We start from the raw sequence: 20,581 nt of genomic DNA, 5'->3' as shown, positions 1-20,581 counted from the left end.
TGGGAATGCGCAAATGCGTACACAATACGCTAGGAGATGTGTGAAACACAGAACAGGGAAAAGAACACATCTGAAACTCAGACTTATTGGCCATATCAAACGGTGTGTCTTTGTTTGCCACATGCACGTGAAATGCCATGCAGGCAGAAAAAGTACAGTAAAAAATAACTATGTGCACGCAAAAAACATAGTTCATTCCACAAATACACAGCACTCAGGCGCACGCAAATATGCATATGCTCGTGTGAAGGGGGCTTAAGACATGACGGCAGAATTGGATTACGCAATATTTGTTTGCAGTGTCTGACCAGAGACACATAGGTCTGCATAGAAGCTCCATATACTATTGCTTATGTTTTTGCTTTAGATGAATGAGCACATTTCCTTGACCAGTATTTGCTTTTTCCCCAATCCTTGAATAATCTTGCATATACCCTGTTTCCCCAAAAATACAACCTACCCTGAAAATAAGCCCTGCCCTGATTTTTCAAGGAGGCTTGAAATATAAGCCCTACCCCAAAAATAAGCACTAGCTGCATTAAAATTGGAAAAAAAATACCTACCTAACAGGCTCGGTCCAGGTCTTCCTGCTGCTCTCCTGAGCTCCTGTCTGTCCAACCAACCTATATTTCACTGATGAAGAGAAGGTAGCAGGATGCACTATGGGAAGAAGACTAACCGGCGGAAGCCATATGACAATGTTCTTCTGGGAAACCTTGGCTCCTGGCATTCATGTGGATGGTACTTTGACATGTAGCACCTGTTGCAGACCAAGTACACCTCAGGACAATGGTATTCCCTATTGTCAATGGCCTCTTCCAGCTGCTACAGTTCAAAAATGTTCAAGAATGGTTTGAGAAACATGATAGGAATTTGGAGGCCGAGTCATCACCTTGAACCCTTAGAGCTCAATCCAATTGAAAATCTGTGGAATGTGCTGGGAAATCAAGTTCAATACATGAAGGTCCCACCTTGCCAACTTACAGGACTTAAAGTCTTGGTGCCAGATACCACAGGATACCTTCGAAGGTCTTGTGGAGTCCATGGCTCAATAGGTCAGCGCTGTTTTAGCAGCAAGAAGGAGACTTGCAAAATATTAAGCAAGTGGTTTTAATGTTATAGCTTATCTGTGTATGCTTAGGGCTTTGGTCCAATCTATCTGGTTTATGTAGGATTCACCTGTGCAGTGGCTGCATACTGGTTGGTTGGACAGACAGCCCAGCTGTTCTTACTGGTTCAGTGTTAAGGGCCTTTTACACAGCACAGTTAGCATGTAAATAATCCATTAAAGGGATTGTCCCACTTCTAGCTGTCTTGCTGCAGGAAGCAAACAGCTCCGTTCATTGCGCAGTGCCCTGGGTTGGTACTGCAGGCTGAGTCCTATTTACTCAATAGGACTCAGCCTGCAATACCAACGCAGGACACTGCACAATGTACAGAGCTGTCTGCTTCCCACAGCAAAACAGCTAGAAGTGAAACAACCCTTCTAAATTAAGTGTTTATACTCTATTTGTTAGGCGTAAACACCAGCAGCAACCGAATGATCAGCAATAAATTGTTAGTCTCGCTGATCCGACTTATCATGCAGACATAAAAATGGTTTGTTAATTCATATAAAACAGGCATCATAACTATTTGCTCACTAGAAAGAAGTAGCAAAAGGGTTGATTAGTGGTGACCCAATTTATGATAATTAGGCCTCGTTCACACAGGCGATATGGCATCACCGCGAGAAAAATTGCAGCGATATCACATTGCTGGTCCATGCAATATCACTGCTGTTTCCTACTGTGATACCACAGGGATTTTGTGGCGCTACAAAGTCGCATGTGGTAGCACCACATGTGAGGATTTTTGAAAGGGGGGCTTGAAATATAAGCCCTACCCCAAAAATAAGCTCTAGCTGCAGAGAAATAAAAAAAAAAGAATACATCACCTTAAAAGCGCTGTCCGTCACCTCTGCAGCTTCCTCCCAGTTTTCGGCACTGTTCTTCTTCATCTTGTCTGGCCGGGGATTGAAAAATCCCCGCTTCCTGGAAGTGCTGCCTCTGATTGGCTGACGCTTAGCCTATCACAGCCAGTGCTCGATGAATGGCTGACGCTTAGCTAATCACAGCAATCAGAGGCAGCACTTCCAGGAGGCAGGGATTTTTTCAATCCCCAGCCAAAAGAGATGCTGAAGTGTCAGGGATCTCGGAGGAAGCTGCAGCGGAGCCGGACAGTGCTTCTAAGGTGATGTATTTTTTTTCCTCCTGCAGTTAGGGCTTAGGTTATGGCTTTGACAGTAGGATTTCCTACTGTCAAAGTTGCATCGCGCTGTACAAAAAAAAGAGTTTTTGTGCGATGCAACAGAGAGCAAGGCTCCATAGGGAAACATGGGCTACAAAACCTCACGAGTTGCTTGCATATCGCGGGACCCGCAAGGTTTGTGTTGGGATGTTGCACACGCCAAAACATCACACATGTGATTTATCCCATTGGAAAGCATGGGATGAACGAACGCGCGATTTGACGCATTGTCGCAACGCGACAAAATTCCACAACTTTGCCGCCCGTGTGAACAAGGCCTTATTGTTCAGTGTAAATTCATGGCAAGCAAACAAAATACGATTTCTACTTTACCGCTCGTTGTATTTTCATTCCAATTTATCTTGCAGTGTAAAAGGACCTTTACATATACCTGTAGAGGCTGCTGAGGATGATACCACATATTTACTTAGTCCTCAAACAAGCAGGAAATCTCCAGAGCCGGACAGACTGCTACGCGCAAGACGAGAAAGCAGAAAATCTGTCACTACGGGAACTGGCAGCATGTGCAGAGAATAATCCGCTGCCGAGCTTCCCGGTTTTCAAATCATCATATACCGGACTAATCTGATGCTTGATTAAAGGAATGTTATCCTTTTATACGTATATTGTTACAGATCACCCAAGACCATAAGTCAATTGCAAGCAGCAGCGCTGTGACAATTTTCGTGTCTTCTGTACCATACACTCTGATATAGCACATCACATACAGGAGCTCAATACTGTGCAATGTCTTCATGATCTGAGAGAAGCTTTACAAAATCTGACACTGGAAGTTACAAGAGGCAATATGCCAGTCATCACCAACTACATGGAGTCTTACTGTAGAAATGACCTTTCAGCATACATTGCTGCTCTTGTGCCACCGCTCCCCACCATAAGATCCTGGCTGTTTCACAAGACGGTATACTCGGGCCAATAACTGCAGCCAATGAGGTGTATGGAGCCAAAGTTTAGGGAAACCAATTATAGGAATAGAACTAAAGGTTCTCTTACACGGGGTGATTATTGCCCAAATAATCACTGGAAACAATGATTTTCATCGATACTCAACCTGTGTCCACACAGCCACTGAGCGAGAAGTCACTCACTTGTCGGAGACCCTCGTATTTTTAGCTCACCGAAAAACCAAGTGACTATCGGCCCAGGCAGTTCATCTATGAATGACTACCTGTTTGCAGTGAATGGAGGAGGATACCCGGAAGAGATCTCTGGTGTTCTTCTTTCATTCACTGAGCGACTGTCACTCGTGTGAAAGCAAAGGAGCAATAGTCACTGGGATAATTGTCAGGTGCTTACGTGCCCGACAGTTGTCCCGTGTAAGGGTACCTTAAGCCTTTTGTGACGAATCATGTCTGGAAAGCTGGGTGACAACCAACATGGCCCTTTGTGCTTCTCCTAAAAGGCTGTTATTTAGCTTCAGACCCCTGAACAGCCAATTGGGAATGTATCATTATAGAACATGGCAGATTTGCCATTTAGGAGTTTGGAAAACCTGAGACATAGCTGCATTGGGAGCTATATGACAGCCATATCAGTTGTCACCCAGTGTTCAATAACAAGAAGTACAACACAGCAATAGCTGAACAGAACGTATCTTGGAGCTTGCCTTCAGAACGATCTGTCCTTTGTCCTGACGGGGAGACAATTTATATTTACTGCGCTGTTATTTCTCTCCGTGGCCGGCACACACTGGTGATTTCTTCGTGTGACTGATCTGTATTGTCACATGTCCAGGTAATGATGGAAGAGCAGGATCAGAGGTGTCCTCATCACGGGGCCACGGAATGTAGAAACTTAGTGGCTATTAGGACCACAACATCTAGGGGCCCCCATCACGCTGCACATACCTTTCTCCCTGTACAGACAGTCAAGGGTCTACGTACAACAGCTCAGCAATTGAGCTTTGCTTCCAAGAGGCCCTCTGAGAACAAAACCCCTGAAGTAACTTACCTACGGTAGTAGGGCACTATGCTACTGTCAGCTTCTGTAGTCAGAGAGAGAATGCTGACCCTATGGAGCAGTTTCCAACTCCAGTCCTCAATTACCCCAATATGTCATATTTCAGGATTCCCTTGGTATTGCACAAGTGATGCGATTATTGTCAGTGCCTCCTTCAGCTAGTAGCCTGGGTTGGGCAGTGAACCACCAGAGATTTAAACCCTAGACCATCAAGGACTTTATTATTAACTCTGTCATTGCCAGAAATTTAACCATTAACTTCTTCACTACCCTAGACCATCATGGATGCCACTATTAACTCCTCCAATCATACAACCTGCATCAGCTAGAGGAAGACAGGACAGGTAGCCATTGTGTTGAGTCAAGTGTCTCATAAACAGAGCTACATTATAAAATTTTCATTAGGAAATAAAGTTGAGGGACATGAGCTGATGATCAGCCAAATAAACGTTCACATGAACATTTTTTTTCGTAATCATTGCCATGTGTAAACATTGCAGCTATCAGCTCGTTTGTGAGCTGATCACATCTTTTAGGTGCATATAAGCACAATAGTTTGTTGGCAGTACACCTCCCCACAAAAGCTGGGTGTGCTGCTGGCATTAAGGATAGGACTACACGTCATGTAAAACTTGTCTGTGACTTAGGGCTCATGCCCATGACCGTGTTTTCATTGCATATCATGTGTGCGTTCCACGGACGTGTGATACGTGGTGAATGGAGTCAATGAAAGTTTAATCGACTTTCATTGATCCATGCACACCAACATGTGGACATTGCATATTGATATGTAAGAGAAATAAATTGCAGCATGCTCTATTTCTTTGTGTACATTTGCAGCATGGGCCCATTACTATTGTATGGGCAGCGTATTATACACTGTCCATATGCAGCAAAAATAAATATATAAAAAAATAATTTTAAAAATCTCACTGCGCGTGTGATTTGCAGGCATGCGCAGTGCCATACGCAGTCTCCGCCGGCAGAGTGTATGGCTTCCAAATTTGTAAACCGCTATGGGGAGATCAGCAGAGTTTCACGCATACGGCCATGGGCATGAGCCCTTACTGTCAGGCAACTGTTTCAGAGGTGTGATTTGGCTGTTAAGCTGCCAAATCACAGGAAAGTCTTAGTTGCATGTTACTTACATTGATGTCTGTGGCGGGAAAAGCCACATGCAACCAAGGTCCAAATGAGCTGCAGTATTTCAGTTGCATGAGGTTGCAATATGTTACTATTGACAATAATTGGACACAATGTTGCAAATGACAGCAGTGCCATTTCCTCTATTGGACCCGAAGATTACGTGATTGCTGGATGTTCCATGGTATAGCAGAGCGGCTGGATCTCAGTAGATCCTATGGATTCACAGTTAAAGTGAAAAACTGTGAAATGTAAAAGAAAAAGACATTGTGAATGTGCCTCAGGGGGCTTATATGATGTCATGGGGGACATGCATGTTAAAAAGAAGCTACAAAAATAAGTTAGAAAAAAGTATCACAGAAAAAAATACATAAAAGGGAAAACAATCTAGGTCCACACCACCAAGGTATTAAAAAATAGCCTTAAATGTCGTGAAAAACGTAGCAAAAATAAGTTTGGCAGCACAAGAAAAAAAGGGGGCTATAAAACCAGCACATGCTTTAAAACTGGTAAAGTGTCCCGTCAATACGGGGTTAAATAGAAAATGGAATGGGGGGCAAGTAGCCTTGTTAGGGTGCATTCAAATGGATGAGTGCGATAGAGGTCTAAGAAACTCGGACCAATATCACACTTTTAAAATTGTGATTCTGGATGCAAGCACAAGGCGTTTTTGCTTCAAAAAACGCATCACCTCGCATCTATGTACTTGCGATTTTCATGTATGTGACAAAAACTAAATTGCAAGTGTTTCTAATAGTTTTCATTCTTTAAAAAAAAAAAAAAAAAATCGCATTGTACTTGCATGCAAATCACATAGCCAGTGCTGTGACTTTTTTTTCTAAAGATCTCATAGGAAATAAGGGGTGATTTCTTACAAGGAATTGCCCAAATATAGGACATGCAGAGATTTTTCAATCTCGCAACATCACTAGTCGCTCATGGGAATAAACATATAGAAATCAATGTGTTATTAACATGTGTGAGTTCCATCCATATCGCTATCGGACGAAACTCACCCACCTTTAGGAGGTTGCACTTTGAGCAGTTGCCCTATACATACAGGTTCTACGGGCTGCGGCTCTACACTTGGCTCCAGGTATCACATTCAGCCTTTTTTGGTATGTGATTCTCCTTGCACTTCTTTTGAGAAGAGAAGAAGCAAAAAAAGAGAAGAGAGAAGAGGAAAGAAGAGAAGAGATCGGGTCTTCCGGGTGCGAGGCAGCTTGGCGGACAGTGTGATGTGACTGCGCGGACCCCGGCAGCCCCCGGCCGGACCTCACAATGGGCGATGCAGCCGAGCCAAAGCCGCTCATCCGTGCGGCGTCCAGGGAGGCGACAAGTGCAGCGGCCAGAGAGTGATGTCGCTGTACAGCACTGCGCTATGTAGATACAACAGTCCGCTGATCCCCAGATCGCGCGATCCCCTTGTACGAAGAGCTTACAATCGATCTATTCCTGCCGCTCCCCATGCTGTACGATCAGCGTGGGCTGACAGCGGAGCAGATGGCAGCTCATCTCCCCGTATCTCCATACACAACATATGCTGCAGAGTCTACAGAACTAAAATAAACGCTGCCACACAGGACTGGGACCCCGTGGGCACCGGCGGTGCCATCTGAAGTCCATGCCTGCTGGGTGCAGAGGTGCCGCTCCACCTCATCACAGAGCTCAATGGGCGACCAGATCCAAAGCACAAACAGCAAATAATCGCTACACCCGATGACTCTAGATGGTCGTCGGATTGGGAGTCCATCACACACTTGCCCAAACTCTGTTCACACTCCACTAGCTCCACCCAATGGGCTCCAGTCCGGACCGCAAACAGTTAATGGTAAGCCCTCACTCACCTGAGCTCCAGACCCCTCCAGATCCCCTGTCCCCGGCCACATCCCCTCCGCAGTGTGTGGGGTGAGGTATGCACTGTGCAAGCTTCAGCAAGGAGCCGTCATTCAGAGGAGGATTCATTCCCTTTCATGTGAGTGTGGGAAGGGCACAGATGGAGAGACGAATACAAAAGAGGGAGTGGAAGAAAAGAGGAGGCTCTGCCCAGACGGCTCTGCTCTGTAGAGTGTAAGCTCTTGGGCCAAGTTGCACTGACTTATCTGTTAGCCTCCACCTAATGTTCTACACCCTGAAGCAAGAATAATCTGATACATGTAACAGCAGCTAGAGAAGGAATCAAGGTAAAGAGGAGTCGCAATACCGCCACGACACACCCCGAACACAAACAGGAAAAACTGCGGGGGCAAAAGTCACCTTAGAAACTGCCAGGACTCACCTCAAGCAATCACCTGACACACAAGTGAAGTAGGACACTGGTAGGTACTGAGGAGTGCAGAGGTAGCTGTCGCACCTGGAGCCCTAAGACCACATAAGAAGACCCCAGTATTACAGATGGCTAGTGGGGACGCCAGGTAGGGATTTATATGGAGCCCAGGAACCTCAGGTCACACCTGTGGAGATTGGTAAAGCCCCAAGGATACTGACACTGAGAGAACTAACAAGTCTAGCTGCTTATGGGTATATTCACATGTAGCGGAAATTGTGCAGACATTCCCACATCAAAACCTGTACCATTAATGCGGATTTTGACTAGGATTTAGCTGCGTATATGTAGCTGACTTCAGCCTGCACAGCGCTCCCCTTATCGCCAAATACTTTGTGCTGCCAGCCCCAAGAGCACAGTGCACCCCAGAAACTGCTGCTGAGCAGCGCCACTGCTGGTCAGGTGATGCCACTTCCATATCACTTGACCAGCTGCAACACTGCTCACTAGCGCTTGCTGGGTGACGGGGTTGCGATGTGCTCTTGGCGGCTGGGAGCACAAAGTATTTGGGGACGAGGGGAGTGCTGTGCAGGCTGAAGCTGAAATCTGCTGCGTACACGCAACTCAATTCTACTCAAAATCCACACTAATGGTGCAAGTTTTGACGGTTTTTGATGCAGAAATGCTGCGGATTTAGCTGTGGAAAATTCTCACAACTTCTGCTACTTGTGAATGTGCCTTAATGGGTCTTACCATCTCAGGGTACTTTTAGATAGGTTGAAAGTTGCCTGAATAATCACTCAAATGAGCAATTATGGGCAACTGTTGGCCCGTGTAAACAGGGCACCCAACAGGGTGCTGACCGAGAAGTCGTTCAGTAGTCGCTAGTTGTTGACTTTCGGCTCACTGAAATGGAAGGACTAGTAAGCAACTTTGGGCATAGTGTAAACAGGCAGTCGCTCATATATGAACAACTGCCTGTTTGCAGTGAATGAAAGCAGGTGGCTGGTAGGGATCTCCAGCGCGCTTCGCCTCTATTCACTGATTGATTATCGCTCCTGTGTGAAAGCATAGAAACAATATTCGTTGTGGTGGCTGTCAGGCGCGTAAGCATCTAAAACCACCTTTAGACATTAATCGTATATTCACAGGATATCCCATTATTATCTGCTAAGTGCAGGTCCCATCTCAAGAACGGAGGTCCCCTGCCCTGACCCTATCATACTAGGCTATGATTAAATGCACAGATGGCGAGTATTAGGGAACCAGTTGAGCTTGCTGTGCTGTAGTGTTTTCGTAACTCCAATCCCCTTCTATGGAAGTTATGGAAATAGCGTAGTACAATGAGCCTGGATGCTTCTGAAATGCCAGCCAATTCCAGGAGGCTAGATGGGGTTAAAGGACCTGCATTCTCTAGACAGATGTGGGTCCCACCTCTGGGACTGCATACACGTGTTTGCTGTAGGTCAATAGTAAAATATGATAGGCCCTACCAACATAACACATCACAGAAGAGGACGACTAACGAGCTGCTAACTCATGATAAAAGTGACAGCCAAGATTATCCGTCTGAGCACTCATTGGTTATATCGGCTTCAAACATCAATAAGGGTAAGAGTGGAGAGTTGAAAGTAGCACTGGAGACCCCATAATAACCCCTCCAAACATAGGCTGGTTAGAGATATTGCAGGACACATGAACTTGCAACTTACTAACCTCTCATCAACTTGTATGGCTACAGCGGTGTGTATATTCATGTCCCGGCCTGTCCTGTCTGCCACGTGCTCTGAACTCAGGTTCTAGTGTCTGCACAGACATAGCGTACAAGTCTCTGCCTGCAGAGCTGACTATTGTTTTCCACCTGAGGTGCAGATATTAGGGTCCCAATTATACGTATATGTACATATTGGAGGAGAAGCAAGCTTCACAGCCGCTTCCACTTCACAACAAGGCGCACTTGCACAAAAAGGTGGAACTTTTTGCCCTTCTTCCCCTGTCCTGTCCACTTAAAGAATGTTATGGCAGAATAGACTGAACCTACTGTGGTCAACAGGGGGGTGACGTATTTATTACACAAGGGGGTTGGTTATAGTCAAGCCTGTGGTATTTCTAGTGAATGCCTTTCTTAGGATTAACCACTCAAACTTCTGCAAAGTGAGGGCTCCCCCTTGGGTATTCTCCTCTAGGGGATGGTTTTGACCTATTTTCCAGGAATGCAAGAGAAGAGGCAATTGAAGAATCTCTGTATATCGAGGAAAACTCCTTGACAAAAGAGTTCTATTGACCAACTTCAAGAAGACCCTGACACTAAAAAAATTACCAAGTAGGGATCTGGGGGTTGGTTTGCAACTTTTCAATTCTATCAGGACCCCCTTGAAGTTTTGAGATTTTTCTTGGCACTGCCTCTATGAGAAGCTGTATGTAAGGTTGTATTCACATGGCCAATATTCACATGCAAGTTTTGTCCGTCTCATTTGACATATTCCCTAGTTGATATTTGTTTTTGTTTTTCACTTGGACCATCGCTGCATGTCCTCCTATGTTGATGCATATCTCGCATGAAAATAGGACAAGTAATATGCGGTGTCCCATATAGAACACGGACGGAGTGTCTGTCTGCTGTGAGAGTTGCACCTGAGAATCTAGTTGACAATGGCAACTATAAGGATATGTTCACACAGGGTGTAAATGCTGTGGAATCTCCACACGGAAAATCCACAGCATTTCCAATACGAGCCAGGTTGATGATATTTAACAAGAGGAGGGTTCTCCATCAAAATGAACATATATTGTGCATTTTATATCCGCAGCATGTCAACTGTTTGTGGATTTTACCCTTTGCACTGTAAAGGGTGAAATCTGTAGTAGATCCATCAGAAAACCACACCATTAGGTTCAGATTAGCTGCAGATTCATCTGCTGTGCTATTTTGTCCAGGAAAATTTTGGTTGGCATGCCAGATGCTGAACAGACCCCATTATAGTCAATAGGCTCTTTTGGCATTGCTTGGATCCAGCGATTCTATTGTTTTTGTTGTTCATCTCAGAGAATGGAGCTAAAATGTGAAAATAGACTGGAGGCCCTGGGCGCAAATGTGAGTGTGCCCTAAAAAACTGCCGCCAAAAAGTGTGTAAAGGAGGAGTGGTGTGATACATAAGGAAGAAAAAAGGGGAGGAAATGGATACATGGTAAAGTGAAGAATCTCAGGACTTGAGAGGTGCCTGAGGTAATAAAAGTAAGGGTATTTTCAGATGGTGGAATCAGTGTCCGATTCTGCTTCATAATCCATTTGGTTGAATTGTGGATTTGCACTTCATTATACCATGGATCCACATGCAAATTTAGTTCTTCTCAATAACAAATCCACACGTGGATTTCCTGACATGGGATTCACGTCAAGAAGTGACATGTCACTACTTTTTTTTTTTCTAATGGTTTTTCTGTTTGATTCCAGCATTTTGACCAGACAGTGTAGTCCACCATACTATTCTGTCTTGCCCAAAATGTTGGCATCAAACAGAAACCTGCTAAAATGAAGACCCTGCTTTACAAATTACAGCAGTTTAGGGTTCTGTCCAGGATTCTGTCTGGACACTGGTTTTGGCCATCCAGAAGGAGTCCTGGGACAGAATCCCTGAACAGAGTTGTGAATGCTGCGTGAATGTAGCCTAAAAGAAATAAAAACAGCGCTCCAATGTGCAGGATCCCCTTAAATTGGAAATATGTGAATACAAGCACTTGGCTTGTAAAGTTTATCTGGGCACACAACAATCAGTAGCGTTCATGAATCAGCTGCAGTCTACTCTACGCGAGTATCAGGAGGCAGGACCCGCAAAGATATATCCAGAGAAGCCACAGATGGTGAATCAAACAGTGCTGCTCCTTCCTCAGCAGCGCCGTCTGATTCTCCATCTGTGGCTTCTCTGAATGTAGCCCAAGATATACCAGCTACAGCAGACAAAGTGTCCAAAATGTTTAATTAAAAACAAGCATATAGCGCCGTTGTATAACAGCAGAAAAAGAGTAAGCCCCCTAGGAAAACCAGGATACAAATTGGATTGGAAAGGGTTAAATCTTTTATTTGAGAAAATACTTACAACACCATAAAATGTCTGTAAAAGACTCCAGAACTTTAAAGGGCTCCTGCATGCCCATCACAGCTCCTTTGATTTCAGTAGGACTGGCGGAGGTAGCAGAGTTCAAGCGCTCAACTATCTCTGTCAGTCCCACTGAAATGAATAGAACGACAGCACATTTGCTCAACTGTCGCTTCATTCATTTGGGAACCTTTGGGACGTCATGATAAGTGGTAGGGAGGCTCATACCCGAAATCAGCTAGTTGTTTATTCTGTACCCTCTATAACCACACAATGATAGTGCAACCTGAAACAAATAAGTCGTACATAAATAAAAGGGAAAGTTTGGCAACAGTTGAGCTCCCTGCACAACTTATTTCTGTTGGTACAACATGAATCTAAATTTGTCTGAATCTACAGAGAATTGTGATCAAAGCTGCTGGCAACAGTGTATTGATGGTGGAGGTTGTTACCTGGGAACAGCATCATGTCGGCCTGTCCTCTGTCTGGTGTATAAGAGAGACCACATCAGTTTGAGGTCTACACACTAAGGGCACTTCAACATGGGATGACCTATCAGGTGCAGATTCTTGACAGATCGTCCCAGCTATGATCGTTCCTATGCTTCTACATAGGAACGATCACCACTCAGTGAATGGAGGCGGAGCGGGATGGGGATTGTTCCAGCCAACCTGCCTCCATTCATAGGTAAACGACTGCCTGTTTACACTTGACAGTCGCCAACCATACTCGGCAGAATATACCAGCCCCGCCTCAGTCACTTACCTGCAATGATTCACTCTGCAGGGGGCAGTGTAACCCCTCCCCTGCGCACCTGTTCCTTACATTACTCTTGTTGGCTGCACTATAAGGCCGGATCCACACGGGCTAGAAAATCATTGCTACAAAACACAGGTATGTGAAGCCCATGGTTTCCAAGGGGTTCTTTCAGGCTACAAAACGTGAAGGAACCCCTTGGAAACCATGGGCTTCACATACATGTGTTTTGTAGCAATGGTTTTCTAGCCCGTGTGGATCCGGCCTTAGTGTATATACATTTGTAGCCACAGTCAAAGCACACAGGACCCGTGTTGCCGGCAACATGATACACGGGAACTGACACATCATGCATAACATACTAACCCAGCTCAGTCCTGCATATGTCATACATGATCAGGTCATCACTACATGTGCCAACAACTGCCGGTGACACACTTCACTGCGCTCTACAGAAAACAATCTCTCAGGGATTTTGCAGTTTTCCCTTCAATAACCAAATACAAAGCCGGGAGGGAGTTCAGCCCCAGAATGCTCAGTGGTGCTGGATACAGCAGGACAGAGGTTTCCAGCAGGATCCAGGCCAGGGCCCTTTGTTCCCCGTGTCCCTGACGTCACGTGTTGCTGCTGGGGGCCCTCTCCTGCTTTGTGCCCCATCCTGTCCTACAGCTGGTCTCGTTCTAGACCCCCAAATCCTCAGATAATTTAATGTTAGGGCCGAGCTGTAAACCCAGTGGACACTTGCTACATTGTATCAACACGACACCTCCACTGTAACAGTGGACACTCAATCAGGGAATAGCAGGGAATGTCACATTGACACAATGGCAACAAAGCAGCCTGCATTACATTTACAAAGGTAGAAACATAAGCCTGAAAAGACTGATCACGGGGAACAATAGCTTGCATTCAACTGTAAATCAAAAGGAGACTCCAGGTGGAATGTTACTTTAAAAGGCTGGTGTCCTGTCTCACATAAATAAAGTTTAACCAATAGATAAGGAAAAATTCTGCAGCTTCCTAATGCAATTGGGGTCTATTCATTTATGGAGATAGATTTAAGAAAACTGCACCATGTGAACAACCCTTTGGCCCACATTGATCAATGTATTTGCATCTTTTTCAGGAGCATTTTACTCCAAAATAATGTTTAATTTGTTGTTGGACACGTTAATTAATAGAGATGAGCGAACGTACTCGGATAGGCACTACTCGTCCGAGTAATGTGCCTTATCCGAGTACCGCTGTGCTCGTGCTCAAAGATTCGGGACGCGCTGCGGAGCGGGGAGCTGGGGGGGAGAGCGGGGAGGAACGAAGGGGAGATCTTTCTCTCCTTCTCTCCCGGCCGCTCTGCCCCGCTCCCCGCTCCGACTCACCTGTCAGCAGCGGAGCGCCCCGAATCTTTGAGCACGAGTACAGCGGTACTCGGATAAGGCACATTACTCGGACGAGTAGTGCCTATCCGAGTACGTTCGCTCATCTCTATTAATTAACCATCTGTGCCAGAAATTAGATCCATTTGCATCATCCTCGTCAGTTTTTATAAGTGGAGTGAAAACTGGGTGTGGTTTGCTGTTTGACCAGGATTTAGAGACCAAAACTTCTCCAGAGCAGCACCAGTCCTCTGGAACGCGCTACTCCAAACTCTCTGGGCAATCCCTGACACACATAATTTCAGGCGTGCTCTGAAAACGCACCTCTTCATGAAGGCGTACCAAATCTACTAAACCAAACTACTCTTTACTCCCCCTGACATCATGCTTCCTGTCCTACTGATTGCAATTCCTGCCAGCCGCAATAAACCGTCCCCTGCAGTCATACCGATTTAGCCACTATTTGGCTCAATTTGACCATTGTCTATATGTATAGCATCCCTCACTCTCCACCTCGCCATACCGTGCACATCTCCATCCCTTTACCTTCTGTATCACCCCATTATCTGTAGTATGTAAGCTCGTTGGAGCAGGACCCTCACCCTACTGTTTCCTGCAATTGATTGCTACATGTAACCGTGGTTTTGTTTCTGCTCCCCCTGTCTTGTAAGCGCTGCGGAATACGTTGTCGCTATATAAATAAAGCTTATTATTATTAGAGACATTCATGAGAGGTGACTTCTTAAAAATTTGCAAGAGCTTGTTGCAATTTTACCCCAGTACTCGGGCTCCACAGCTTCAGATATATTTAAAGGTTCAAGAAATATCAACATTATGTAAAATCTTGTTCATTTTGCAAATAACGGCAATATTACCTTCAGCAAAACTGACTTAAATCCCTCCTAATAAATTCCTCTTTTTTGTGTTTTCATTCTTCACCATTCGCAAGATCTTTGGGGCTGTATAGAACTAATGCTTCTTACACTGTAACAAATCCTCAGCTGTATCAGTATAGACCCGTGATGGCGAACCTATGACACGCGTGTCAGCACTGACACGCCTAGCCATAGTCGCTGACACGCGGCAGGTCACCCCGTTAATGAATACCGGCAGGGGCCGTGACTCCCTTGCTGGTATTCATTAACCAGCACTACTAACCAGCGCTGATCCCGGCGCACACTGTGATGTCAGTGTGCACCAGGATCCTCCTTCCCCCGTCCCCCAGTCTCCTACCTGTTGGTTCTGCGGGAGCGTCCGGGGGAGAAGGCGTCCTGCAACACACTGACGTCACAGTGTGCGCAGGAGATCATCGCTGCTGGAGGGCGCCGAGCACAGGAGGAGCGGAGCATCCAAGCATCCACAAGGTAAGTACATGTGTCGGGGGGGGGTCCGCTGTGAGGGGGCAGTCACCGCTGGGGCTCCGCTGTGAGGAGGCAGTCACCGCTGGGGGTCCACTGTGAGGGGGCAGTCACCGCTGGAGGTCCGCTGTGAGGGGGCAGTCACCGCTGGGGGTTCGCTGTGGGGGGGCAGTCACCTGAAGGGGGCATTCACCACTGGGGGGCCTCTGTGAGGGGACAGTCACCACTGGGGGGCCGCTGTGGGGGGCAGTCACCGCTGGGGAGGCGCTGTGGGGGGAAGATAATGCTGGGGGCCTCTGTGGGGGGCAAGTAATGCTGGGGGCCGCTGTGGGTGTCGCTGTCGCTGTTGGGGGGCCGCTGTGGGGTGCGCTGTTGCTGTTGGGGGGCCGCTGTGGGGTGCGCTGTTGCTGCTGGGGGGCCGCTGTAGGGTGCGCTGTTGCTGTTGGGGGGCCGCTGTGGGGTGCGCTGTTGCTGCTGGGGGGCCGCTGTGGGGTGCGCTGTTGCTGCTGGGGGGCCGCTGTGGGGTGCGCTGTTGCTGCTGGGGGGCCGCTGTGGGGTGCGCTGTCGCTGCTGGGGGCCACTGTCGCTGCTGGGGGGCCGCTCTGGAGGGCGCTGTCGCCGCTGGGGGCTCATCATTACTAAGATAAGTGAGGTGGAGGCTGGGAGAGGTGAGGGCCTGTGCTATGGGTGTTTTGGGTTTATTAAATACAGTTATACATTACAATTATACATATTTGTTATTTAAACTATAAATATCGCAAATTTATGGATTTTTTTCTCTAAGTGACACACCACCCGAGTTATGCTTGGTTTTTTGGCGAATTTTGACACACCGAGCTCAAAAGGTTGCCCATCACTGGTATAGACAATCCTTTGCAAGCTAAATGCATATCTCTTTCCTGCCCTGATAGTTTAGTACAATACTGTATATCAGGGAAAATACAGGGTGATTCAAAAGCCAGGGCCATGAAAAGAAGGGCAAGTAGGAAATTTTGTAGAACACATATGGGTGGGGGAAAAGCTTTGGCACTATGCTGGTGTGTTAGCCATCCTGTGGCAGCCATCTTTGATTCAGCCCAAGGAACGTCAATGAAAACGGGGTCCTGGGATACATGATTTAAAGGTAGAATTTCATTAGAAATTGATAGGTGCAGTCAATTTTTTTCGATACCTGCAACCATTTTCCAGTTATGGATGATGTCATGTTAAGTATTAATAAAGTTATGTTGAATTATGTGGTATGGAAAACACTAATCGAATGTCTTTTCAGGTTTCAGGAAATGTGTTTAACGATATAGGATGAAATTGAGATCCTCATAGTAACATAGTATGTTAGGACGAAAAAAGACATATGCCCATCAAGTTCAACCTATCACCTCAATGTTGATCCAGATGAAGGCAAAAAACCCCAAGGTGGTAGAAGCCAATTTTCCTAATTTAAGTGGAAAAAATTCCTTCCCGACTCCAATTTGGCAATCAGAATAATCCCTAGATCACTGACCCTTCAGAAGTAATTAGTGACTATAGCATGTAATATTGTCAGAAACAGAAGTTCACGTGAAGAGACTAAGGCTTTCAATCAAGAACCCCCAGAAAGATAGCCAGTGAGTTAGCGAATTGTCAGGAAACAGCTTCAGAAGTTCAGAGAAACTGTTAGTGCCCAGGATAACCCGAGAACTAGTTGTCAGAGCAGTGTTACCGATGCCTATCATTAATAGCCTCATCACTGAACAAGACACAAAGTGCAAATCATGCAACTTGTTCACACATTTGTGATGACCACTGACAGAATTCCAGGCATCTGTCAGAGTCCTCTTCTAACAACTTCTGCTTCAGCTGCAATTTGTATGGGTGCCAATTGTGTGTCTTGAGGATTCTTAGGACTGTTGACTTGCACCATGTTACAATGCTAGTCACTGGCTGTCTTCCTTGGCGCTCTCGATTGAATACCTCGGCCACCTCACATGAACTTCTGTTACCGACCATCAGGATGATCTCAATCCTGTCCTGCATTGTTAACGACACTGTCTGGTACCTGAAAAAAACATGCAATTCATTTACCCCATACTACATAATTTAACATAACGACTTTATTAATACTTAAAACGACATCATCCATAACTCAAAAATAGTTGAAGGTATTGAGAAAAATGACTGCATTAATCAAGTTCTCATAAAATCCTACCCTTAAATGATGTATCTCTTGAACCCCTTTTCATTTAAGACTCTTGGGCTTAATCAAAGATGGCCAACATGCACCACCACAGTGCATAAAGGTTTTCCCCTACCCATGTAAGTGTTAAACAGTTTCCTGCTTGTACCTCTTTTTGTTGATAAGATAAGCTGGGTGGCCCTGACTTTTGAATCCCCCTGTATACCAGTCTGAGTCCAGGCTGTTAAGCTTCAGAGGACTCTCTAGACCACTTATGTATCAATTATGTGCTCAGGATAGATCTTCATTAACCAAGTGTGAACAAAAAGCGGAGATCTATTAAAATGGTGATAAATTGAAACACAAAGAGGCATATGTAACAAAATTTGTAGGCCAGATGTAGAAAAGTTACAAATTATGGGGACGCCATTATTTGTGACTTTTGGGGCCTTTTTGTGCTAGGCTCCACCACTTTTTTCAAAGTGGGTGGGGTTGGACAAAAACGGAGTGTGACTGCGTGAACCGAGAGATGTACTACGGTACTATAGTTTACACCAAAAATTGGTGTAAATTATAGCTAAGACCTACTTCAGCTCCTAGCTGGTGTAGGTTTGTCTGGTGCACAGAGGTTCCGCCAGATGCAACAAATGTATGAAGAGGCTTGTGTCTCTAAATTCATTTGTTGCCCTTATGCCAGCGCATAGTTTAGTTAGACTGGCATATGAAACACCAGTCTGAGTAAATTTGCCCCACTGTTTACTAGAGTTAGCAACCTTCCCAGTATAGGAGGATGAAGCTTTAGGCCGCTTTCACAAGTGTCCTGGCTCAACCACAGGTTTCCTGGCTGGGACTACAATAGATCTGCAGTTGGGCTGGGACAGTCATACAAATGCAAAAATGTACCCATATTATACTCATGTGAAAGCAGCCTTTACTATCCACTTCCTGTCTATTTAGATGAGGTGGAAGGGGTGACATGAGATTGTGCCCACCAGTTCATTTATATGGGGTGTCCTCATGAACATACAATAGAAATGTCAGGAGAAGGAGAGAATTGCAAATGGAGGGTCTGATAACAGGTAACAATAACCTGTAGTTAAATGCATATAGCAATGAAAAATGTCCAACTGGGAATGTTCAGGCATGCATCTGATAATGTCATTTAGAACATCTTATGTAGGGTGACAATTATGTGATATGTGCGGAGGTGCTAACATTACCTGCAGAGCCCGACCCAGAAGCATTCTCACTGGTATCGTCAGTATGGGTAGCTGACCAGTCTGCACATGGGGCCCCGATGCTTGTGCTGCTGTCCTCATAGAAGACTTCTGTGCTGCTTTGGGAGTGCAATTGGGTTAGCCGGGATGAGCTGCGTTCTGGGGATTTCCAGGTTGATTTTTTTGAGCCTAATAAAAGTAGAAAAACAACTAATATGAGTTCTACAGTCTTCCTCTAAGCTGCTGCTTCTTAGTTTATTTGTTCCTAGGAAGGCTGCACAAGAGTTAATAAAAGGGTTGTCACACAGCCTTCCAGACTGTCTGCTTATACAGTGATATGTCCGTATATTACTGCCCTGCAATAAAGAACAGAGCCAACCAGGCATGTAGCTTGGAGGGACGTGCCCTGGGTGCCAGGGAGTTGTCGACAAGTCTCTCTGCCTCGACCAGGGTATTTATATACAGGGCTAGGGCAATGAACTAAGTAGTTTCCCCAAGCAAGGGAAATTTTAGCCCAGGTGGCAAGTACAGAGCACTGGCCCGTGAGTAGCAACCCACCCTTGGGGTATGTTCACATGCGGTGGATTTCCTGCAGACAAACCCCCAGCATTTTGTGTGGATTCTGATGCGTATGCTGGTGTGTATCCATAGCAGATCTCAACTGAAGGAGTGAAATCTACTGCGGATCTACACCAAAATCTGCACTAAAAGATGCAGATTTTAACATGGATATTACTTGTGGATTTGAGGCAACATTTTCCACTGTTCACAATTCTCAGAAAATCCACTACATGTGAACACAATGCCACTGTCTGCACCCAGCCAAACCATTGCCACATAAATTACTGGCAAAATTGTGCAACCATTGGCCACCGTGGATTGACCATGAGTAGCCAGTCCCACCGTGTCCTTCCACTCTTTACCTGTTTATAAATACAGAACAAGAAACAACCTCAGCATATATATACAGCAGCATATGTAAGTTCATACTATAAATACAGCACCAGAATCAACTTCATAACATAAATGCAGCACCAGATACAAATTCATTAGATAGATACAGTACCAGAACCAAGCTTATGATACAAATACAGTAGCAGAAGCAAGCTAATTACATAAATACAGTAGCAGAACCAAGCTCACAACATGAATACAGCATCAAAACCCCCAAAAATAAATTATATATATTCTATTAAAAAAAACCTTTATAACATGGCAGGCTTAGATATAGTGGATTAGCTCTAGTATATTTCTAAATAATACAGTTACCATGTAATGTTCTCAAATACCAGCTCTACACAGTGATAGTGATTACAGTGCAGTTACCTCCAGGGATCACAGGTTATGATGTCTCTTTTTGGAGTCCTCTGTATTCAGGTTTCTTCTCTCTGGGCCCAGAACACCATTGAGAATGCAAACAGCCATGACTCCCCTCAGCATACTCTCCCAATCCTTCTGCTGCAACTCTTAATCAACCTTTCAGTGAAGCCACACAGACGGCTTCTCCTCCTCCCTATAGTAATAATGTCCCTGCTGTGACACACACTCTCGATGCCCTTGCTTAGTAATAAGACCCCTTTGTGGTCCCACTTAGTCATAAGACCCTGTATGTGGTCCCGCTTACAGTAGTATTAAGACCCCCTTTGTGACTCCACTTATTGCAAAAACACCCTATCAGGGCCTAAGTAATAAGATGCCCTGGGTGCCTACACCTAGTAATAGGGCCACCAGTGGCCTTAAATAGCAATAATGCTACGAAAGCGCTGCGGAATAGGTTGGCGCTATACAAATAAAGATTATTATTCTAATGCCTACTTCTGTAGTGTTAACTAGTAATAGTGACTCCACTGTCTTTTCTTGTCTTCGTCTGTACTGTAGATGGACCCGGCGGGTCGCCATCAGACATGCGCAGTACAGATTTTTTTTCTACATTTTTGTTTTCCGCGCCAT

General features: G+C 45.4%; 1 protein-coding gene across 4 annotated transcripts in view; it reads right to left on the bottom strand.

The window, feature by feature from the left end:
- Positions 1-20,581, bottom strand: part of STON2 (stonin 2) — a 71,152-nt gene that overhangs the window by 32,621 nt on the left and 17,950 nt on the right. For 3 of the 4 annotated variants that reach the window (XM_066607601.1, XM_066607602.1, XM_066607600.1), the window contains one exon: positions 18,635-18,820. In XM_066607601.1, the coding sequence (XP_066463698.1) occupies positions 18,635-18,820 (186 nt within the window). Of the gene's footprint in view, positions 1-7,259; positions 7,613-18,634; positions 18,821-20,581 lie in introns of those variants that run through there. The other variant, XM_066607603.1, reaches the window with a different exon arrangement.

Source organism: Eleutherodactylus coqui, chromosome 6, assembly GCF_035609145.1.
Source record: "Eleutherodactylus coqui strain aEleCoq1 chromosome 6, aEleCoq1.hap1, whole genome shotgun sequence".
NCBI classification, from domain to species: domain Eukaryota; kingdom Metazoa; phylum Chordata; class Amphibia; order Anura; family Eleutherodactylidae; genus Eleutherodactylus; species Eleutherodactylus coqui.
Note: the sequence above shows the minus strand (reverse complement) of the source record. Positions and strands in the feature narration are given on the sequence as shown.